The 24768-nt window shown below is 38.6% G+C and overlaps 1 protein-coding gene across 2 annotated transcripts; it reads left to right on the top strand.

Annotated features, from left to right (window-relative positions):
• The first annotated feature begins 332 nt into the window (after window positions 1-332).
• LOC147853662 (uncharacterized) lies at window positions 333-24148 on the top strand. 2 transcript variants are annotated; one of them, XM_087332205.1, is made up of 2 exons: window positions 333-3003; window positions 21662-21956. In XM_087332205.1, the coding sequence occupies exons 1-2, from the start codon at window positions 1594-1596 to the stop codon at window positions 21680-21682; spliced, it is 1431 nt and encodes a 476-aa protein (XP_087188331.1). In that variant the 5' UTR covers window positions 333-1593; the 3' UTR covers window positions 21683-21956. The 2 variants fall into 2 exon arrangements, with proteins under 2 accessions (XP_087188331.1, XP_087188330.1); XM_087332204.1 differs by lacking the exon at window positions 21662-21956 and adding an exon at window positions 23198-24148 and having other exon boundaries at window positions 339-3003.
• Window positions 24149-24768: the final 620 nt, after the last annotated feature.

The raw sequence follows: 24768 nt of genomic DNA, 5'->3' as shown, positions 1-24768 counted from the left end.
TACGAGAACCCAAATGTAGTTGGGCACGAAACGGATCTCAAAGTCGGGAAAGGAAACGGTACGAAACGGGATGAAGCTGGAAGGAAACGTGCCGAAACGGGGACAACACGCATTAATAAGGAGCTTTCCATGCTTCGTTTCGTCTCTTTTCATTCTCTCTCTCTCTCTCTCTCTCTCTCTCTCATATTTTCTCTTCCTCTCATTCTCTGCGTGTCTCGTCTCTCTGCAAATTCGTTTCGCTCCCGTCCGCCCCTCGATCGCCACCGTTTCGCCATTATTTTGCAGGTTTTTCCTTTCGAGTTTATTATCTCCTTCTCGCTTCTTTTTTTTTTCTTTTTTTTTTTGTGTGTGCCTTCTTTTTTCTGTGTCTCGAATCTGATGTTTTAGGGTTACTTTTCTCTTTCTCCTTCGTCGTTTTTCTGTTTCAAATCGTCTCGCAGTTTTTTTTTACATGATCCATTAGAATTGTATCTCAATTTTTGTGTTCTTATTAAAAACCTGGTGCACCTGCTCTTCTATCCATTATCGTGTCTTTTTTGTAGAATCTGTGTGAGTATTTGTGCTCTGCAGAATTTGTAGGGTTTTCTTTTTCTTTCTCCCAATCAGCCCACGCCGGTTGGTTTAAAATTTTGAGGATTCTGGTTGAACTTCCTTTTGTTCCCGCAGAGAAAAGGGAGTCATTTGGTTCCAGGTCAGATGTGGCCACCATATGCATTTTATGAGAATTATATCTTTTTTTGGTGCCCATCACCTGATCCATTGTAACTCCCTTTTACCTTGCAATTTCTGTTTTCGTTTTTTCCTTTTTTTCCTTTTCATCTTCAATACTCCCCCAAAAAAATCAGAAAATACAGAAAATCTCCCCAAAAAAAGAGAGGATTTGAAGATCCAATTGTGTGTTTTGAAGACCGGTGGTATCAATATACTTGTTACTTCAGTGAATCTATCGCTCCAGTATTAAAGAAATTGAAGATCTGCTAAGATAATTACCTGTTTTGAGGCCCGAATCTGCTTTCCTATACCTGTCACTTCTGTGAATCTACATATACAGGAAATCCCAAAAGAAAAAGGCTATGGTTTGGTAATCTAGTAACTTGTTTCAAGGGCTGAAGATACTGGCACACCTGCTGCTTCTGTGGATTTACGGACAAAATATAGATAATCGAAAAAGTGGAGAGTAGATAATCTAAACATTTGTTCGGAGATCTGAAGTTGCTGGCATGCTTGTTACTTTTGTGGATCTACAGAAAAAACCCAGAAAATTGAAGATTTGGTAAATAAATTGACTATACTTAGCTGCTTATAATAATCCACGGGAACTGGAACACCCATAGTTGCACGACTTTGCTGTTGGATGACCATTATAGTGATATCAAGGACCTAAGGCTATACAAAATTTAAATTCCATACCATAAGCAGGTTTTCCAGATTTGATATTAGAATCTTTGCAAGGATTTTCCAGCTCAGTATACACATAGTACAAGGTTGTATTATTGTTTTCCAGCTCAGTATACACATATCAAGGAGATACAAATAATATTGAACAGTTTGTTCAGAATTGGACAGAACCTTTCCAAGTAGTGTAAAATAAGTATGACCTCCCAGATCAGTTCCCACACACATAACACTAATGAGGGTGATTATGAGTTCGGGGGTGTTGGTGTCAAGGGTTGCTGCGGAAAAGTAAGATGGAATACTGTGAGGCAAGGAGAAATCTGGATCAATGGTGTTTTTTGTGAAGATGAGTTTTTGCCTAGTAGTTTCAACAGCACTACCATGAATTTTTGTAGCCATCCAGAGCCTTGCATTAGTGAACACTCAGAAGTAGACTGGATATCCAAAGAGATTGCATTCCAAGAGCTTATCTGCAATGATAAACCTAACCACTGGTTAGATACCAACAATGGAAGGGGTGACTGTGTGATCAAAGAAGAACATGACATAGATATTGTTTCAACTCTAACCGCAGTTGCGGCATTGTTCCGGGATTGGTGTGCTGTGGAGTCAGACTTGTCTGAACAAATAGTGAAGGACAGGTTTGAGAATTCAAGCAACAACAAAGATGATAGGCCGAGGGACTGGATCTGGCTCAATGATACTACAGATATAGCAAGCAATTCCGTAAATGTGGTCACTCCCATGCCAATACAAGAGGACGCATTGCAGTGGAATGATTATGATATAGCATGGAACAAATTTGTGGACGAGCACCCAGATAGCCAAAATGTTGACCATAATGCAGCGTTTTGCAATGACTTAGTCGATGAAGAAATGGCAAATTGCAACTCATGGGACACACAGGACAAAGTATCTATTCATAGGGCATTTTCAACGAATGTCATGTCACCTTTTCAGGACCATCAATACAGTGAAAATATGAATGACATCGGAAATACATGTATATATCAGGAATTTGGAAGAGCAAACTTTTCAGTAATAGATAGCAGTCATGATAATAGACTTGAGCCACTTGTTGATATTGATAGGTATCTGATGTTTGGAAGTCAGAGTCCTGTAGCCAGTAGGTACAGTTTTGGTCGAGAGGGCGGTGGAGGGTGTTCAACAAGTGTTGGAGACGTGGTTTATCCAATAGCTAGTGACACTGATTTCAGTTTTGATGCAGGATCATCTTTGCCAGATACAAATAAAATTGAAGCTAGTTTTCATAATAATGCAAGAGATGAAAATAATCCAGGTGCAAGGAAACCTGAGGTAATGATGCACGAGGCATTGCTATATGCACTGTCATATATGACTCTCCATGACCTTTTAACAATGGAAAGAGTTAGTAGAACTATGAGAGATTCAGTCAGGAGTGATGTTCTCTTGTGGCAACAGTTGCATATTGAGCCACCCACGAGTAAGAATTTTACAGATGAGGTTTTTCGTGAGCTGTCATCAAGGTCAAGAGGTCAACTTCAGAGCCTTACTTTGGTTGAATGCACCCGAGTCACTGAAGAGGCTCTAGAGCATGTTGTTTCTTTGAACCCGAGGCTCACAAAGGTATGTTATCTTCTTTTGACACAATTCCTTTTTAAGTTGTCAAATGGATGATAAGTTGGTTAGGCATGCTGTCTGAGATTTCGTTCTAATACATAACTATCGAAATATGCTTCTATGAAATTTAACCAAGGGTGAAAACGTAGACCCTTCACTAAAATATAGTATCAATTTTAAAATTGGATCTGTAAGAAATTACATGCTCCTTGCAATGAAACATTACATATTGAAATTTTGAGAATGTGAATGATGCTTGGGAAGAGGTGTATCATAGACTTGTGTTACACCATTTCCTATCTGAAATGCATTACATCTGTGTGCGCTGAAGAAAATATAATCTCCCTCCTTACAGCTCCCTCCCTTATAAAATAATAAGGGCCCACCCTCATGTATATCCTATGGAAAACCTAAAATATATCCGTTGTGTACAATCTTGTTGTCATGCGAATTTCTGCTAAAGAGAGGTGTCTGATATCAAAGTAGAGGGTGACGAAACGCTGGAAATGAAGATTTCATATGAGCGTTGCAGCTAGAAGACTGTTGTAAAACAATTAAGGCTGTTGCAGCAATCATCTCAAAAGAAACCAATCTTAGGGAGAGTTGCATCCTGAACTTTCCTATTAGCCCGCACACATAAATTTATATATCCTATAGAGAGGAGAGGCTTCAAGACATTTCTGGCTCATCTTATGGAGGAGAGTTGCTGTAGCTTTTTGTAAAGAAGTGGGGTTCACGTTGCTATTGCCGTTTGAAAAGGTTTATTAGTCTTTGCATATTTGCAAATGTACTAGTTCTGAATTTTTTTTTGTGTTCCATTTTGACTCAGCAATTATTATTAGACCGGTTGTTTCCTTGGCAAATAGGGATTTTAGGGTTTAGTCTAATTCATTTTATTTTTATCAGGCATTTTCACAATTCAAAAGGAAGGTAATAAAATTATCAGAAACGTTCTGTGCTTGAATATTTATGTGTTCTTTGTATGAAAATTTTCTGTACCATTTTCCCTCATTCATTTGATTTACTGTTTTCAATTATACCCACTCTCTATCTGCATCCCACATTCCACTTGTCATCCGAAGCTGCTTAAGATGTGAGTAAGAAGATACAAATTAGTATACTTTCTAGGCTGATTAGCGGTCACTATGATGCATTCATTGTTTTGAAGAGGAATTAGTGAAGTTTACATCCTTTTTTGGGAAATCAGAGTTTTGAAGTAGTAAATAAGATATCATAAATAAGTCACAGTCAAAATTATTGAGTTACGACAGAAGAATTAGCATTACACTTTTCTTTACTGCCTTGAATTCATTGGTGGTTTCATGTTGTTCAATGTTTATGTTAACTTCAACAATTTAAATTTTAGAGTCGGAAATTCAGGATGACTGTAGACGCAATCTGCAAAGTCCTTTGACTTGGAAACAATTCTTAATTTTTCTTCTTATGGCTAATGAGCAAACATATTATTCATGTCTTATTGTTTTCTAAAATCAGCCAATATCATCCATAGATGAGAACGGAGAAAATGCAGGCCTCCAAATTATTGCCAATGCTCCATATAGATAACTCAAAAAGAACAATCCTAGATTAATAGCGTCTTATGAAATTTAGGAATTTTGTCAAAAGCCGTCATACCTTAATATCATGTTCCATTACTATATGTCGTGTGCATATTGTCTTCTGACATGCTAATAAACTTGTATTTGGTACAATCCATGAATGTGAATGAGTGTTTATGATACGTTTGTGGGGCCATTGAATTTTGCGTGTGTATTTAAATTGGATATGAGATGCCCACAAATTAAGCATCAATAAAAAAAGTGGGGTTTAAAAAGGGTCCACTTGGAACATATGACAGTTTCTGTTGTAATCCACTGACCTTTCACGTAATTAAGTAAATTTGAGTTTGGTTCTCAAATGTGTTAGCAAATTAAGATTCAATACAGAAAATAGATATTAGGAGCATAGACCCTGTTATGATTTGAGTGGTTGATCATATATTTTTTGGTGAGCTTGTACAATTCAAACTCCCACAATCTCAATCGTACAGTAATCCGTGTTTCTTGGTATTTTAATTGCCTGGGTTTGTCATAATGTCTTATAGGGAAAATCTTTACCTAAGGCCCTTATCTCCAAGCCACATTCACCTGCAAAAGGGGAGCTGAGAAATTGAAGCCTGTGAAAACATTATAGCAGGAACTAATGATGCTAGAAATGTTTTGAAATCGTAATGTTTTCATACACGCTTTTCAATGAAATAGTTTTCATGGTATTTTGGATTTTTTATGAGCTTAAAGTTTTCCTCTAGATTCAGTTCTACAAAAATAGACCACTAAAAGAAGTTTGCATTTGAAGCATACTTGGTGTATCACCTCTCTTTGTCCATCTCCACGTGACATATATCTCCCTATACTGCCATCCATGTAAATGTAGTGTTGGGAATAAAGGGCCATCGTGCCTTTTATTAGTGCACGAGTGTGAACGCACTCGTAACACACTTTTGACTTGTATATACATAATATCTAAAAACCAAAAAAGAGGTACACTCTTTGTACCTAAGACATCGTGCATCTCTCTCTCTCCCTTTGTCTCTCACTTAGACTCTCTCCCTCTTTGTTTTTGACTTAAACCCTAATCCTTGTGCTGCCTTCAAACTGGTATCAGAGCAGGGTTTAGGGTTTTATGTAGAGAAAAGTTTAGGGTTTTCTGCAGAGCAAGTCTTTTTCTGCAAAGTAGGTCACGTTCTCTGCAGGCAAGTCACGTCTTTCTGTAGAGTAAGCCTCTTTTTTTTCTGAAGAGCAGGTTTGGTCCTTCGTTTGGGCTAAGAAATCATGACTAGTAGTAGTGATAGTAGCCACCTTATGCACATCAAGAAGCTTGAGGGTGCACATAACTTTGCGGTATGGAAAAAGCAATGCTACAACATCCTATTGCAAAAGAAGCATGCAAAGCCTATAAAAGTGAAAGGGGTAAAGCCTACAGATATGGACCAAGATGATTGGCAAGAGTTGAACGAGCTTGCACACTCGACTATTGAGTTTTCAATCTCTTATGCCTTGCTTTTTAATATCGAAGGTTTGCGTATGACAGAGGGCACACCCATGTCAACTCACCTGAGTGAGTTCAATTCCAATTTCAGCCAGCAGGTTGCCTTGAAATTCATCATTGATGATGAGTTTAAGGCCACGTTTTTACTTTGCACTTTGCTAGAAAGTTGGGATACTTTCAGGACTGCTATGAGCAATTCAAATGCGATGCTTCTTTATGCCGATGTAGAGAGTTCTCTACTCATGGAAGAGACGAGTCGGCAAAACAATGCATCCAATAAGTCCTCTAGTGCGTTGCATATGAGGGGTAGGTCACAACAAAGAGGCAAATCTGATAGTTATGGCCGTAGTAAATCACGTGGTAAAGATGTAGAATGCCATCACTGTGGCAAAAAGGGTCATTTTAAACGTGATTGTTTCAAATGGAAGAAAGAGAAAGGAAAGGGCAAGAAGATAGATGATTTCATAGAAGAAAAGAGAGACATTCAACCGAGGAAAGGCAATACTAAAATTGAAGAGGTGAATGTAGTCACTCATGATAGTGATAGTGGAAATGTACTCTTTGTTTCATCATGCCATAGAGAACATGCTTTACTTGCAGATATGGATGGTGACATGCACACTTGGATACTCGATTCCGGTGCTTCTTTTCACGTCAACCCTCATTGTGAGTGGTTTTCAGATTACACAGGGGGTCGACATGGTGTTGTCCATCTTGGGGACAACTATGCATGTGAAATTGCAGGTATTGGCATTGTGCAATTACAGTTTCAGCATGGTTCTGCTTTCACACTTCAGCATGTACGGCATGTACCTCAGCTCAAGAAGAGCTTGATTAGCACAGGACAGCTAGATGACGATGGATTTCACACCACCTCTGGTGATGGTAAATGGAAGATTTGTAAGGGATCTAGAGTTATTGCCAAGGGTAGTAAAAGTGATACTTTGTATCCTCTCCATATATCTAGTGTGAGTGATCATGTTGTTGCCATAACCGAGCAGCCTAGTGTTTCTTTGTGGCATGGCCGGTTGGGACATGCGTGAAACTGGTATGAAAGTATTGTCTCGTTTGGGTTACTTGCCATGTCTTCGTTATGCTGATTTTGAACATTGTGATCATTGCATTTATGGTAAACATGTACAAACATCTCATAAAAAGTCTCTTTCGCTGAAGTCGTCCCCGCTTGAGTTAGTACATTCAGATGTATGTCAGATGCCAGGGCTATCATTAGGGGGAAAGAAATACTTAGTCACTTTTGTCGATGATGCTACACGGAAGGTATGGGTTTACCCTATTCGTAGCAAGGATGAAGTGCTTGACAAGTTTCGAACATTTTTGGCATTAGTTGAGAATCAAATTGATAAGACACTTAAGTGTCTTCGCTCTAACAGTGGTGGGGAATATGTGTCCAAGGCTTTTCAAGCATTTTGTGACAGCAAAGGGATAAAGAGGGAACTCACTGCCTCTTATAATCCACCCCAAAATGGAGTTGCAGAGCGTATGAATCAGACTATTCAAGATAAGGTCTGTACTATCCTGTCTCATGCTGCGTTACCCCATGGTTTTTGGGCAGAGGCTGTTATGACAGCTGTTCACTTGATTAATCGGTCACCTAACAGGTCTTTGGGAGGGGGAATACCCCAAGAAGCGTGGTCGGGCAAGCCACCTTCCTATTGCTCACTTGAGAGCGTTTGGCTGTGAGGCTTTTGTGCACATTCGTAAAGAAGAACGCAACAAACTTGAGCCAAAGTCCTGCAAATGTATTTTCCTAGGATACAGTGACGAGGGTGAAATGGGGTATAGATTGTGGGATCCCGAGAGAAGAAAAATAGTACGCAGCAGTGATGTTATCTTCTGGGAAAATCGCATGCATAAACAACCCGAAAAGACCAAGGAAGTACAAAGGGTTGTATTCTGAGAAGAAATACCTTTTAGACAGAAAAATGTGCCCACTGTACAGCAGCAAACACCTGCTGTAAACTTACCTGCAAATGCAAAAAATGAGGTTGGAAATGATCAGCCAGCCTTTGCCAATAATGATGAGCCACCAAATATGCAGGAACAGCTAGAACAGCAAGCTGTTGATGCTGATTTGCAGGCTGAAATGCCTGGACTGCAAATTGAAAATGATAATTTGCAGGCTCAACAGCTACCAAACAATGAGCATTGGGTTAGGAGATCGTCTAGAGTTACTAGACAGCCTGACAGATTTGTTCCTGATGCAAACAGTGTGGCTGATTATGTCATGGTGACTGATTGTGGCGAACCGTCTTGCTTCAGGGAAGCAATGGACAGACAGGACAACAAGAAATGGTATAAAGCCATGTAGTCAGAGATGGAATCTCTTGAGAAAAATGACACTTGGGGGATTTGGTGTAGTTGCCTAAAGGGCAGAAAACACTTCCATGCAAATGGGTTTATAAAAGGTGAAAAGTACCAGGATACCCCTGGAAGTTCGTCTATTTACTAGAATGCCCCTGGAAGTTTCAAATTTACCAAACTACCCCTATGTCCAAAAAATTACACTTTATAAAGTAATTATACACTCAAATCTTTGGTAAATAGGGCTAGTTCGGGTCCATTTCTTCCATATTTGGTAAATAGGGCTTGTAGATTTGAGTGTATAATTACTTTATAAAGTGTAATTTTTTGGACATAGGGGGAGTTTGGTAAATTTGGAACTTTCAGGGGCATTTTGGTAAATAGACAAACTTCTAGTGGTATCTTGGTACTTTTCCCTTTATAAAATGAAGGTCATTTCTGATTCCTCGCCGAAGTACAAAGCAAGATTGGTTGCAAAAGGATACAAGCAGGAATATGGAGCTGATTTTGATGAGATCTGTTAGGTGTAAAGGCCCGTAATTCACAAATTAGGTAATTATTCGTATATGTGAACACATTGTTCACCTGGATAGGACACCTCCTTTTGTAATGTGAACACACCTCTTTCTTTGTAGGATTAACTAATATAATAACCTTTTTTTTCTTGTGTACCAATCAAGGTGGTTGGGTACACCCTAAAATCTGTCTCTACTCTCATCTCTACTACAGTCTTGTTTATTGAACGTCATCAATAAATAGCAATCAATAGCCGCTCCCTCAAACATCCCTCTTTACCTTTAACTGGTATCAGAGCCAAATCTCCTTCCTTTGCTTTGCTGTAATTTTTTAGATTCAGAATCAGCAGAAAACACAGTTTAAAAAAAATAAAAAAAAATCTGTCAGACCCTTTCCTATTGGTATTCGGCTCAATTTTCTGAAGTCATCTATCTGTCATAAATCTTGGGAGCAAATGGCCTCCACTTCAACTGAAATGAAAAACCTCTTTGAAATCAAGAGATTTGATGGAAAAGGTTTCGAATTATGGAGAGAGCGTATGCTGGGCATCCTCTTTCTGAGAGATTGTGAAGATGCACTCGTGGAAAAGAAACTAAAGAGCATGGAAAATGATGCTTGGAACACGCTGAATAAGAAAGCATTACATATATTAAAATGGCTGTTTCTGATGAAATTCTTGTAGATATAAAGGGCTTGATTACTGCCCATCAAGTTTGGGAGAAACTTAAGAAAACTTACGAGAATACTACTCCTGTGAATCAGGTGCATTTGATGAGAAAACTTGTCAATATGAGGCTTGATGAGTCGAAAGGTGCAACAGAGCATCTATCGTTATTCACATGTACTCTCTCCCAACTACAAGATTCAGGATTACCAGCTTTTGATGACAAGCTCAAAGCTATCATCCAACTTATGACTTTATCCGATTTGTGGGAAACATTAGTTGTTTCACTATCTAATAGCCCCACCTTGACCTTCGATGGTGTGCGGGGCTCTATTCTCAGTGAAGAGATTAGAAGACAATCTAGTGGAGAAGGTAGTGGTTCAGCATACAATATTAGGGGGAGATATGATAAGAGGAACCCAAATGTAGGACAAAGAAATAGAAGTAAGAGTAGAGGGAAAGGAAAACAACAAGATATCACATGCTATCAGTGTGGCCGTAAAGGTCATAAGAAACCTGATTGTAGATATTGGAAGATGGAACTAGAAAGGAAGAAGAATGTAGGAGAGAAGAAAAATAAAGATGATAAATTTAATACAACAGAGAAAGCTAATATGGCTTCAAATGTTATCTGGTGAAGATGGTGATGTACTTTGTATTACAGGTGATGCCTTCATAGCTCATGTTCAAGACATGCAAATCACCAAAACAGATGTTATTGATGCTTTATTGTCAATTGATGATGGATTGACACAGACATGGATAGTAGACTCTGGGGCTTCTTTTCATGTTACTCCATGTTTGGAGTGCTTTACCACATTTGACGCGGGCAGTTATGGAAAAGTTTATCTTGGTAACAATAGTGCTTGCAATATTGATGGTATTGGAACCATACACTTGTCTTTGGATAATGGTCAAGAGCTCGTGCTCAAAGATGTTAGGTATGTACCTGGCATTAAGAAAAGTTTGCTATATGTAGGACAGATGGATTTGCATGGTTACACCACATTATTCGGTGGTGGATTGTGGAAACTAAAGAAAGGATCTATGGTTATTGTGAAAGGTTGCAAAAAGGGCACTCTGTACTATTTGCAATGTAAAGCTTTACCTGGAAGGTTTCTTGCTATTGCTGAATTTGACTCTCATTTAGAGCTTTGGCATAAGTGATTAGGACATATGAGCCAAAAAGGACTCGAAGTCCTTTTTGCTCTAAAAAGATTTGATGTTAAAGGATCAAAGCTGATTTTTTGTAATGATTGTCTATTTGGCAAACAAGTGAGATTCTTATTATTTTGGTGTCTCCTGTAAACCAAATGTGCTAGATTTGGTGCATTCTGATGTATGTAGCATGCCTGTAAAATCCTTGGGAGGTGTGCATATTTTATTTCCTTTATCGATGATTATTCTAGGAAGATTTGGGTGTACTTGATGAAAAAGAAAGGTGATGCATTTAGATCTTTTCATGCATTTGTGACTACCCAAAAAGGGACAAAACTGAAATGTCTCAGAACAGATAATGGGGGCGAGTTTACATCTGCAGAATTTAAGTCTTATTGTGACTTACATGGTATTAAAAGAGAGCTTACAGCTCCATATAACCCTTCATCAAATGGGGTGGCAGAAAGATATAATAGGACCTTGTGTGAGCGAGTACGGTGCATGCTGTCCACAACTAATCTCCCTCGTGAATTTTGGGGAGAAGCATTAAAAACCGCATTTCATAAATGTAATCGTTCTCCCAACAAGTCCTTAAAGAATGGAATCCCTGAGGAGGTTTGGTCTGGCAAACCAACCTCATATGACCATTTACGAATTTTCGGTTGTGATGCATTTGTACACATTAGAAGTGAGCTGAGAAATAAGCTCGATGCTAAGTCCACCATGGGCATTTTTATGGGCTATGGTGATGAAGGTGAAATGGGCTATAGGATTTGGTTACCTCAGTCCAGAAAATTTGTACGCAGCCGGGATGTTGTTTTTAATGAAGAAAAATTGCTGATTGTTCCTCTGTTGGGAACTCTAAGAGCGTTACATTTCAGCAATTACAGCCATCCACAAAATCTGAAAATAAACCTCATGATGCTATACCAAAGGCTGAATATGATGATCGATCGGTTATCTTTGAGCTAGAAGACGTTGGACAGCAAAGAGATGTTCATGAAGGTATTGGTCAACAAGATGAAGGTACTGAAGAACAAAATATAGATGTCGAACAACATTCTTGGACATGGTTTGCAACAGCCAGAAAGTGCTGAAACTGATTTTCCTCCAGATTTAGAACCAATCCCAGAAAATACTGATGATTGGGTATGTAGGTCTAATCGTTCAAGGAGGCACGTATATAGATATGACCCCTCTTTGCATTATGTCATGCTATCAGAGGAGGGTGAACCTCTTACTTATAAGGAGGCAATGTCATGTGAACTTAGCAGTAACTGGGAGCTTGCAATGCAAGAAGAAATAAAATCTTTGTATGCAAATGATACTTGGGATCTTGTGTCCTTACCTGAAGGAAGGAAAGCTCTTCCAAATAAGCGGGTTTATAAGGTAAAGGAAATTGAAGGGAAACCAAAATACAAGGCAAGATTAGTTGCCAAGGGTTATGCACAGAAGGAAGGTATTGACTTCCAAGAGGTCTTCTCTCCTGTTGTGAAGATGACCACACTTCTTGTGCTATTTGCTCTCACTGCAATGCTTAATTTGGAGTTGTACCAAATGGATGTGAAGACCGTATTTTTGCATGGTGATATTGATGAAGAGATCTACATGAAACAACCTGAGGGTTTTTTAGATCCTAACAAGGAGCATTTGGTATGCAAACTAAAACGTAGCTTGTATGGCCTAAACCAAGCACCACGACAATGGTATAAGAAGTTTGATACTTTTATGCTTTCTCAAGGCTTTGATCGTAGCTATGCAGATCATTGTTTATACACGAAAAAGGATATCGATGACAGTCCCATCATACTTGTTCTATATGTGGATGATATGTTGCTAGCTGGGAAAAGAAAGACTAGTCTTGATGCTCTAAAATATCTATTAAAATCGGTCTTCTCTATGAAAGATTTGGGAAATGCAGAGCGTATTTTGGGCATGAGAATCAGTAGACACAGAGAGGACAAATTGTTGTTTTTGTCACAAGGAAAGTACATTGAAAAAGTGCTTAACAGATTTAATATGACAGAAGCAAAGTCCCTTGGAGTTCCTTTGCCGTCATATCTTAAACTTAGCAAGGCTAATTGTCCAAAGGATGAGATGGAAGTCAATGCTATGAAGGGAATTCCTTATGCATCATCATGTGGTTCTCTAATGTATACTATGGTAGCAACTCGTCTAGATATTTGCTTATGCAGTAGGAGTTGTTAGTTGCTATATGTCTAATCCTGGCAAAGCACATTGGGAGGCTGTCAAGTGTGTTTTCAGGTATCTTAAAGGTACACAAAGAAAATGTTTATGCTATGGGAAGGGTGCATTAAGTTTGCAGGGATATTGTGATGTAGACATGGCAGGTGACTTGGATACACGTAAATTTACTAGCGGGTATATATTTACAGTTGTTGGTGGAGCAGTGTCTTGGTGCTCCAAATTGCAAAAGATTGTAGCACTGAGTACTACTGAAGCTGAATATATTTCAGCTACAGAAGCTTCAAAGGAAGCTATATGGCTCAGCAAACTTGCTGAAAATCTTGGCATGTGTGTTAGTACTCCTGTGTTAGGATGTGATAGCCAGAGTGTTGTGTACCTGGCTAAGAATGCCATGTTTCATTCGCGTACCAAACACATTGATGTGTGACATCACTTTATCAGACAAGTTTTGGAGGATGGTCTAGTCACATTGACCAAGATCAAAACACAGGATAATCCTGCAGATATTCTCACTAAAAGTCTTGGCAAAGCTCAACAAGAGCATTGCATACAATTAGTGGTAGTTACTTGAATGTTCACATCAGACCTTTAAGTGGGAGGTTGTTAGGTGTAAAGGCCCGTAGTTCACAAATTAGGTAATTATTCGTATATGTGAACACATTGTTCACCTGGACAGGACACCTCCTTTTGTAATGTGAACACACCTCTTTCTTTGTAGGGTTAACTAATATAATAACCTTTTTTTTCTTGTGTACCAATCAAGGTGGTTGGGTATGTTAGGTGTAAAGGCCCGTAGTTCACAAATTAGGTAATTATTCGTATATGTGAACACATTGTTCACTTGGACAAGACACCTCCTTTTATAATGTGAACACACCACTTTCTATGTAAGGTTAACTAATATAATAACCTTCTTTTTTCTTGTGTACCAATCAAGGCGGTTGGGTACACCAAAGATCTGTGTGTCTCTACTCTTATCTCTACTACAGTCCTGTTTGCTGAACGTCATCTCTCAATAGCTGATCCGTCAAACATCCCTCTTTACCTTTAACTGGTATCAGAGCCAAATCTCTTTCCTCTACTTTGCTGTTTTTCTTTAGATTCAGAATCAGCAGAAAACACAGATTTTTAAAAAATAAAAATAAAATCTGTCAGACCCTTTCCTATTGGTATTCTGCTCAATTTCTGAAGGCATCTGTCATAAATCGTGGGAGCAATGGCCTCCACTTCAGCTGAAGTGAAAAACCTCTTTGAAATCAAGAGATTTGATGGAAAAGGTTTTGAATTGTGGAAAGAGCGTATGCTGGGCATCCTCTTTCTAAGAGATTGTGAAGATGCTCTCGTAGAAAAGAAACCAGAGAGCATGGAAAATGATGCTTGGAACACTCTGAATAAGAAAGCCATTACATATATTAAAATGGCTGTTTCTGATGAAATTCTTGTAGATGTAAAGGGCTTGACTACTGCCCATCAAGTTTGGGAGAAACTTAAGAAAACTTACGAGAATACTACTGCTGTGAATCAGGTGCATTTGATGAGAAAACTTGTCAGTATGAGGCTTGATGAGTCGAAAGGTGCAACAGAGCATCTATCGTTATTCACAGGTACTCTCTCCCAACTACAAGATTCAGGATTACCAGCTTTTGATGACAAGCTCAAAGCTATCTTCCTACTTATGACTTTACCGGATTCGTGGGAAACATTAGTTGTTTCACTATCTAATAGCCCCACCTTGACCTTCGATGGTGTGCGGGGCTCTATTCTCAGTGAAGAGATTAGAAGACAATCTAGCGGAGAAGGTAGTGTGGTTCAACATACAATATTAGGGGGAGATATGATAAGAGGAACCCAAATGTAGGACAAAGAAATAGAAGTAAGAGTAGAGGGAAAGGAAAACAACAAGATATCACTTGCTATCATTGTGGCCGTAAAGGTCATAAGAAACCTGATTGTAGATATTGGAAGATGGAACTAGAAAGGAAGAAGAATGTTGGAGAGAAGAAAAACAAAGAGGATAAGTTTAATACAACAGAGAAAGCTAATATGGCTTCAAATGTTATCATTGAAGAGCTATCTGGTGAAGATGGTGATGTACTTTGTATTACAGGTGATGCCTTTATAGCTCATGTTCAAGACATGCAAATCACCAAAACAGATGTTATTGATGCTTTATTGTCAATCGATGATGGATTGACACAGACATGGATAGTAGACTCTGGGGCTTCGTTTCATGTTACTCCATGTTTGGAGTGCTTTACCACATTTGATGCAGGCAGTTATGGAAAAGTTTATCTTGGTAACAATAGTGCTTGCAATATTGATGGTATTGGAACCATACACTTGTCTTTGAATAATGGTCAAGAGCTTGTGCTCAAAGATGTTAGGTATGTACCTGGCATAAAGAAAAGTTTGCTATCTGTAGGACAGATGGATTTGCATGGTTACACCACATTATTCGGTGGTGGATTATGGAAACTAAAGAAAGGATCTATGGTTATTGTGAAAGGTTGCAAAAAGGGCACTTTGTACTGTTTGCAATGCAAAGCTTTACCTGGAAAGTTTCTTGCTATTGCTGAATTCGACTCTCGTTTAGAGCTTTGGCATAAGAGATTAGGACATATGAGCCAAAAAGGACTTGAAGTCCTTTCTGCTTTAAAAAGATTTGATGTTAAAGGATCAAAGTTGGTTTTTTGTAATGATTGTCTATTTGGCAAACAAGTGAGAAATTCTTATTATTCTGGTATCTCTCGTAAACCAAATGTGCTAGATTTGGTGCATTCTGATGTATGTAGCATGCCTGTAAAATCCTTGGGCGGTGCTGCGTATTTTATTTCCTTTATCGATGATTATTCTAGGAAGATTTGGGTGTACTTGATGAAAAGAAAAGGTGATGCATTTGATGCATTTAAATCTTTTCATGCATTTGTGACTACTCAAAAAGGGACAAAACTGAAATGTCTTAGAACAGATAATGGGGGTGAGTTTACATCTGCAGAATTTAAGTCTTATTGTGACTTACATGGTATTAAAAGAGAGCTTACTGCTCCATATAACCCTTCATCAAATGGGGTGGCAGAAAGGTATAATAGGACCTTGTGTGAGCGAGTACGATGCATGCTGTCCACAGCTAATCTCCCTCATGAATTTTGGGGAGAAGCATTAAAAACCGCGGTTCATATATGTAATCGTTCTCCCAACAAGTCCTTAAAAAATGGAATCCCTGAGGAGGTTTGGTCTGGCAAACCAGCTTCATATGACCATTTACGAAATTTCGGTTGTGATGCGTTTGTACACATTAGAAGTGAGCTGAGAAATAAGCTCGATGCTAAGTCCACCATGGGCATTTTTATGGGCTATGGTGATGAAGGTGAAATGGGCTATAGGATTTGGTTACCTCAGTCCAGAAAAATTGTACGCAGCCGGGATGTTGTTTTTAATGAAGAAAAATTGCTGAAAAATGCTTGTTCCTCTGTTGGGAACTCTAAGAGCGTTACATTTCAGCAATTACAGCCATCCACAAAATCTGAAAATAAACCTCATGATGCTATACCAAAGGTTGAATATGATGGTCAACCGGTTATCTTTGAGCCAGAAGAAGTTGGACAGCAAAGAGATGCTCATGAAGATATTGATCAACGAGATGAAGGTACTGAAGAACAAAATATAGATGTCGAACAACATGCTGGACATGGTTCGCAACAGCCAGAAAGTGCTGAAAATGATTTTCCTCCAGATTTAGAACCAATCCCAGAGAATACTGATCATTGGGTACGTAGGTCTAATCGTTCAAGGAGGCAGGTATATAGATATGACCCCTCTTTGCATTATGTCATGCTGTCAGATGAGGGTGAACCTCTTACGTATAAGGAGGCAATGTCATGTGAACTTAGTAGTAAGTGGGAGCTTGCAATGCAAGAAGAAATAAAATCTTTATATGCAAATGATACATGGGATCTTGTGTCCTTACCTCAAGGAAGGAAAGCTCTTCCAAATAAGTGGGTTTATAAGGTAAAGGAAATTGAAGGGAAACCAAAATACAAGGCAAGATTAGTTGCCAAGGGTTATGCACAAAAGGAAGGTATTGACTTCCAAGAGGTCTTCTCTCCTGTTGTGAAGATGACCACACTTCGTGTGCTATTTGCTCTCACTGCAATGCTTAATTTGGAGTTGTACCAAATGGACGTAAAGACCGCTTTTTTGCATGGTGATATTGATGAAGAGATCTACATGAAACAACCTGAGGGTTTAGTAGTCTCTAACAAGGAGCATTTGGTATGCAAACTAAAACGTAGCTTGTATGGCCTAAAACAAGCACCACGACAGTGGTATAAGAAGTTTGATACTTTTATGCTTTCTCAAGGCTTTGATCGTAGCTATGCAGATCATTGTTTATACACGAAAAAGGATATCGATGACAGTCCTATCATACTTGTTCTATATGTGGATGATATGTTGCTAGCTGGGAAAAGAAAGACTAGTCTTGATGCTCTAAAAGATCAACTGAAATTGGTCTTCTCTATGAAAGATTTGGGAAATGCAGAGCATATTTTGGGCATGAGAATCAATAGAAACAGAAAAAACAAATTGTTGTTTTTGTCACAAGAAAAGTACATTGAAAAAGTGCTTAACAGATTTAATATGGCAGAAGCAAAGTCTCTTGGAGTTCCTTTGCCGTCATATCTTAAACTCAGCAAGGCTGATTGTCCAAAGGATGAGATGGAAATCAATGCTATGAAGGGAATTCCTTATGCATCAGCATGTGGTTCTCTAATGTATGCTATGGTAGCTACTCGTCCAGATATTGCTTATGCAGTGGGAGTTGTTAGTCGCTATATGTCTAATCCTGGGAAAGCACATTGGGAGGCTGTCAAGTGTGTTTTCAGGTATCTTAAAGGTACACAAAGAAAATGTTTATGCTATGGGAAGGGTGCATTAAATTTGCAGGGATATTGTGATGCAGACATGGCAGGTGACTTGGATACACGTAAGTCTACTAGCGGGTATATATTTACAGTTGCTGGTGGAGCAGTGTCTTGGTGCTCCAAATTGCAAAAGATTGTAGCACTGAGTACTACTGAAGCTGAATATATTTCAGCTACAGAAGCTTCAAAGGAAGCTATATGGCTCAGCAGACTTGGTGAAGATCTTGGCATGTCTGTTAGTACTCCTGTGTTAGGATGTGATAGCCAGAGTGCTGTGTATCTGGCTAAGAATGCCATGTTTCATTCGCGCACCAAACACATTGATGTGCGACATCACTTTATCAGACAAGTTTTGGAGGATGGTCTAGTCACATTGACCAAGATCAAAACACAGGATAATCCTGCAGATATTCTCACTAAAAGTCTTGGCAAAGCTCAACATGAGCATTGCATACAGTTAGTGGGAGTTACTTGAATGTTCACATCGGACCTTTAAGTGGGAGGTTGTTAGGTGTAAAGGCCCGTAGTTCACAAATTAGGTAATTATTCGTATATGTGAACACATTGTTCACTTGGACAGGACACCTCCTTTTATAATGTGAACACACCACTTTCTATGTAAGGTTAACTAATATAATAACCTTCTTTTTTCTTGTGTACCAATCAAGGCGGTTGGGTACACCAAAGATCTGTGTGTCTCTACTCTTATCTCTACTACAGTCCTGTTTGCTGAACGTCATCTCTCAATAGCTGATCCGTTCTTTCTTTGTAGGGTTAACTAATATAATAACCTTTTTTTTCTTGTGTACCAATCAAGGTGGTTGGGTACACCCTAAAATCTGTGTCTCTACTCTCATCTCTACTACAGTCTTGTTTACTGAACGTCATCAATCAATAGCTGCTCCCTCAAACATCCCTCTTTACCTTTTCGCCTGTAGTAAAGATGACTACGTTAAGAATCATTTTGGGCTTAGTTGCAGCTGAAGATATGGAACTCATACAGATGGATGTGAAGACCGCCTTTTTATATGGCGATCTGCATGAAGACAAATATATGCAGCAGCCTGAAGGTTTTGTGGCTAAAGGCAAAGAGAAGATGGTTTGTAAGCTCAAAAGGAGTTTGTATGGGTTGAAACAAGCACCAAGAGAATGGTTTCATAAATTTGATGCATTTATGCAGTCTCAAGGTTTTCGTAGAAGTCAAGTGGACCAAGAAGGCAGGAGATGGCAGCCTGATTATCTTGGTTTTGTATGTTGATGATATGTTGATTGCTGGCAAGGATATTCATGCCTTGGATTCATTGAAGCAAAGCCTTCATGGCAGCTTTGATATGAAGGATCTTGGTGATGCAAATCACATCCTTGGCATGCGAATACTCCGAAACCGATCGAAAGGGGTACTCTTTCTATCTCAGCAGGAGTATATCTCTAAGGTTTTGCAGCGTTTCAATATGGAGGGGGGGAAAACAATTGGGGTTCCATTGCCTCCATATTTGAAACTCAGTGCAGAAGACAACCCTACATCTGATGATGAGAAGGCGGAAATGGCTAAGGTTCCATATGCTTCTGCCGTTGGCAGTTTGATATATGCGATGGTTGCTACACGCCCTGATATTGCCTTTGCAGTGGGAGTGGTTAGTAGGTACATGGCAAATCGCGGCAAAAAGCATTGGGAAGCAGTGAAAGGTATTATGAGATACCTCAAAGGCACAAAGGACTTGGGCATTTGCTTTGGAAAGCAAAAGGCATCTGTCGTTGGTTTTACGGATGCAGACTATGCTGGTCACGCAGACTGCAGGAAGTCTACTTCTGGGTATGTGTTTACTTTCACAGGAGGTGCGGTCTCTTGGATCTCCAGACTACAAAAGTGTGTTGCATTGTCTACTACAGAGGCAGAGTATGTTGCTGACACTGAGGCATGCAAAGAGGCTTTATGGCTTTTATATCTAGTGAGAGATCTTGGTATTACAGAGTTACCTACTCTTCATTGTGACAGCCAGACTGCTATCATGCTAGCTCGGAATCCCATCTTTCATGCAAAGACGAAGCACATAGAGGTGAAGTATCACTTCATCAGAGATGTACTTGATAGCAAGAACATTGAGCTTGTCAAAGTACATACAAATAATAATCCTGCAGATCTTCTCACGAAGGGTCTTCCAGCTGAGCGATTTGCTCATTGCTGACAGATGATGGGAGTTGGATAGATGTATGTAGTTCAGCTTTGTACATACTTGGACTTAGCTGACTTTCTTTTTCTTTTCTTTTTTCTTCTCACGGCACATTGCCTTTAGGTGGGAGGTTGTTGGGAATAAAGGGCCATTGTGCCTTTTATTAGTGCCCGAGTGTGAACGCACTCGTAGCACACTTTTGACTCTTTGTACCCAAGACAGCTTGCATCTCTCTCTTTCCCTTTGTCTCTCACTCAGACTCTCTCCCTCTCTGTTTTTGACCTAAACCCTAATCCTCGTGCTGCCTTCATGTAGTTTATGTGAAACTGCAAGTGTTTCTTAGTCATTTGACAACAGGTATGAAAACTTTACCCCATAACCTTTTCGGTGAATGGCAGTTCAATCTCGTGAAATATTGAATCCTATAATAAGCTGTGACTCTTTAACATTACTAGATGTGAATTCTCTCTTGGGGAATGTGGTGTGTTGTACATACTAGCTAACATTGTTGAAAGTAGTTGATAAAGATTATGCTCTCTTGAACATTATGAGATGGCATGAAATAGTGGATAAATCTATGCTCCTCATGATAGGTTTCTCATACAGTGTTTGTTGTCTATGTATACAATATTCTGACCTCACAAAGATGTATTATATCTTTTGCCTTAGTGCATCCTTGAACAAAGTTATTTGTATAGGAATGAACTCTGCATTTTTAGTCTGGCTTTGTATTATCCCATTGTTGAAAGAGTTCATAAATTCTTGTTTACTGGATTGATCTCTCTTGCACTGAATTTATTAGATATCCTTTTATCCTGACACTTTATTTTTAACAGCATAATAAGTTAGGAAATCGGTTTAACTCCAATTTAAGAGCAGAGACGAAGCAGACCAATACTTAGGCCAGTGATTCATTTTCTCTTGTTAGCTTGCAAAGTTCATGTCAATCACGTAATATGCTTCTGAGGTCCTTTGATTGAACTCCAGGTTGTCATTCACAGGAGTCTAACCATTTGCACCCCATGTATAGTTAGTTAGGATGCATGACAATTGAGATCAACAAACTCTTTGTGAAGCTTCTTGGCCTGGTGATCAGGATTCATATCACTGATACAGTGCCTTGACAGCATGGGATAGTCATGATATTATTTAGATATTCTGAAAACCTCTTTTAAGTCCAGCTAACAAGCTCTCTAAGGTAGGCTGGAATAGTAGAATAATCAACAAAATAGGAATTCTCAGTTGAAATATCGATATTGCCTATATGGCCAGTAAGTAGTGTGTGACATAGGTTTCCTCTTCCTTCCTAATTTCATGCTATTGCAAAAGAATGGCCAATCAGCCGAACAAGGACAAATTCAAGGCTTGTTATATTTAAAATCTAAGTCACATGAAAGCTTGTTGATGCCCAATCGACCTTACAAGGACAATCAAAGGTAGGATATGTTTTTAGTGCATTTGCATATTCATCATTAGAGATTATTTTAAGGTTTATACACATACAACACTAGATATTAAACAATCATTTGATTTTCCCATAAACCTTTATAGCTATAAGATTTCAATATAATTATCTACTTGAGTTGGTAGTTGCTCCTAAAAGTCGTCCTCCAGAAAATCCCAAAGCCATTGAACTGGGAATGTCTTCATGACAGTTATTTGAAGGTCATGCATAGGAGTCAACAATTTGGTTCATATTTGTTTGTGTTAAAAGGTGACCTACTAGTGAACGATGCTAAAATGAAGATTTGGAACCATGCTTTCATAATGCTATCATGCTAAGAGGAAAAAGCACATATCTATGAATGAGCTAGCATACAGTTTCCATTCATTGAAGCAGTAATAGATGGGATGAAATATTTATTATTTCAAATAATTCTTTACTAAATATATTAAAATAGGTCATATAAATATTCAGAATATTTCAACATGGGAAATATGTCTAATGTGCCATATTTAGAGATGCATTTGTTAAAGGTACATGTGGTTCAGTGAACCAGATGCAGCATTGGATGTTTACAAGAAACAATTGTAGAATTCTAGATTTTTATGCATTATGATATCATTTAGCATTCTTATTGCTTGATACATAAAAGGCTTTGGGGTATAGGTTGAGATCCCTAGAATGTACCTGTTAAGCAGTTTGCCTGCAACCTTGATTTGTGGTTTGCTTGTACAATCAAGTGGTGCTTGGGTTAATGCAGGCTCTGCATGAAAGAATCGCTTTATCAGCTTGAGAGGGCAATGCACAAGAAAGGCAGATTTGTTTGTGTCTGCATTTCCTATAAAAATGTACAAGCCTGGTATAATCAGTTAAGATGTCCTTTTAGTTGGTGCTCTGGAATATCTTATTTATATTATAGTTACGCATGCAGTGGTATAGTGTGCTGGATCTGTAGGCCCACATGTGGTAATAATCAAAGTCAGTGAGACAGTGATTCATTGCTGATAAGCATCATCACATTATATATGGTTTCATGTCCAAGGTTTCCTAAATTATATAATGCCTTTCCATTTTGAGATTTGTGGTGATATGAACAGTGCATTGCAAAACATGAGGTGATAACATGTCGATACAGACTATTGCCATTTGGTAAGATCTGAGGCTACATTCTGTATCCTGATGCATTGAACTGCATAGTTTTCATATCTAGACATGCATTGGATTGCATATCACTTAGATCTAGAGCTTGGTGCTCAAAAATGTTGAAAAAGAGCTTGGTGCTCAAAAATGTGATATGACACTATGCATATATGAAAGTGTATCAGCACAATTGAATTAAAACACTCATTTATGCCTGGAATAAAGCTTGAGGGCCTCTCAAATTTGATGAAAAGGGCACCTTTGAAAATCTTCGTAGCAGAGCTAAAAGTGAAAAGCATGCATACGTCTCTGGTGCAGGTGCCTTTGATGATAGTTCTTCTCATACCTCCTCCCAAAATAAAACTCTCTTTAAATGTACACTGCAATTTGGACTATTTTAGTTTCAAATGAATAAAGAATTATGCTTTTGTTCAGCTCCTTATTAGATTTCTTGGCATGTAGGAATCTGCTTGTTGCTGTAAATATAGTTCAAGAATCATAATTCCAGTATTTTGAGATATGATGATAAGTGTAAAATCATATTTTTAGTATTATTCTGTGTTCCCTGTACCAAACTGTACTAACTTTATGGTGCCATGTTTTGTAGCTGGCTCTTCCAGGTTGTACCAGGATCAGTGCGGATGCTGTTGTAAGAATGGTGGAGATATTGACAAATCATAAGAATTCTGGAAAGCCTGGTTTAAAACAGTTAAGAGTGCGGAATATTTATGGTTTAACTGTGGAACATCTAGAGTATCTGAAGAACATGATTGGGGTGGGAACACAGTTTCCATCTACTTCTACCAGGCCTCAGTATTATCACAATGGGCATTATTTTTCCAACTGTCCTGATGAAAGACCAATTGATGTGGAAGAATGCCCTAAATGTAGCAATGTAAGGATTATATACGATTGCACCCGTGAAAGATGTCAGCAAAAAAGGGGAAACAACCTCCAGGAATGTCGTGCTTGCATTCTTTGCATCGTGCGCTGCGAGGAGTGTGGAAGGTGCATCAATGACAATGAATATGAAGAGACTTTCTCCTTAGATTTCTTATGTTCTTGTTGCTGGCTGAGGTTACCAAAATGCACAGAATGCAATAGGCCTGGTTGTGGACGGCATGCTGATCACTTTATAAGGGCTCCTGATACTACATTCGTATGTAGTGATTGCTGTTCTTCCACGGGTACAACATATTGCTCAACAGAGGTTCATTCACACATAAATTGAGATCCAGGGTTTAAGGTTTTTAGCGTAGCTTTTCTGTTCATATGGTAGAGATACTACAATTCTTTTACGGAACCTGATTCAAACATTCATTTGTACATAATATCAATTTTGTCACTTCAAAAAATAAAAAAAATAAAAAAAGTAAGAAAAGGTGTCATGCAGCTTAGCTGGCACCAACCCAAAAAATGTGTAGGTTCTGTTAAAATCTGCTTTTTGCAGTGTTGCAACTAGAAAGGAAGGGCTTTGAAGGAAAGAAATATCAAAAAGCTGGTGTGTGGACCAATTGGAAAGTTGTAAAATATGTTGTTAATTGTGTTTCTTTAACCATATCTAGAGTATATAAATAATGAACTTTCGCTACCAGGGGATATTTTGAAAAAACTTCCATTTCCTTAGTTTTTATCTCCTGAAATGTGTTGTCTACAAAGTCTCATCTTCCCATCTCCTGAACTGTGTTGCCTCCAAAATCTTCATGTCCCGAAATGTGTGAACATGGTGAAGAAAGGGTACTATGATCAACAATTTCTTTACAGGACCTTTGGTAGGCTTCACCTCATAAAAAATTATGTATGTAAATAAAGTTGGTCTTGAATAGGAGAACAAGATTAGTTGCATGAAAAAACTGGCTCAAACATGGTGAAAATGATTGCCGGCTTGAAATACACTTTTTCTTACAAAATGAATTTCGTGTTTCCTAAAGGTTTGTTCTAATGAGGAATGTAAATAAAGTCAGATTTTAATATCGCAAGAGTTGAATGAAAACTGGTGTCATATCCCACAAGCAGCAACTATCTTCCACCATTTCCCATTTACCCATAAGGCTCGTATGGCAGGAATACTTTGTGAAATTATTTTGTGTTATAGAAACCTAATAAAACCATTTTCTGAAATGAAATCTATTATCCTTATTGTATGTTTCCTTATATGGCCTTTAGTTCCTCCCATTC

The sequence above is a fragment of the Azolla caroliniana genome, unplaced genomic scaffold (assembly GCF_043228905.1).
Source record: "Azolla caroliniana isolate FFs.n. ecotype wild unplaced genomic scaffold, voAzoCaro1.0.p SCAF_16, whole genome shotgun sequence".
Classification (NCBI taxonomy): Eukaryota; Viridiplantae; Streptophyta; class Polypodiopsida; order Salviniales; family Salviniaceae; genus Azolla; species Azolla caroliniana.
This window is presented reverse-complemented; position numbering and strand designations above follow the sequence as displayed.

Excerpts from the sequence above, each read along its gene's own strand:
- LOC147853662 (XM_087332204.1), top strand. The coding sequence starts at position 1,594 with ATGACCTCCCAGATCAGTTCCCACACACATAACACTAATGAGGGTGAT. Across the intron at positions 3,004-23,197 it reads TGAACCCGAGGCTCACAAAG|CTGGCTCTTCCAGGTTGTAC; the intron begins GTATGTTATCTT and ends CATGTTTTGTAG.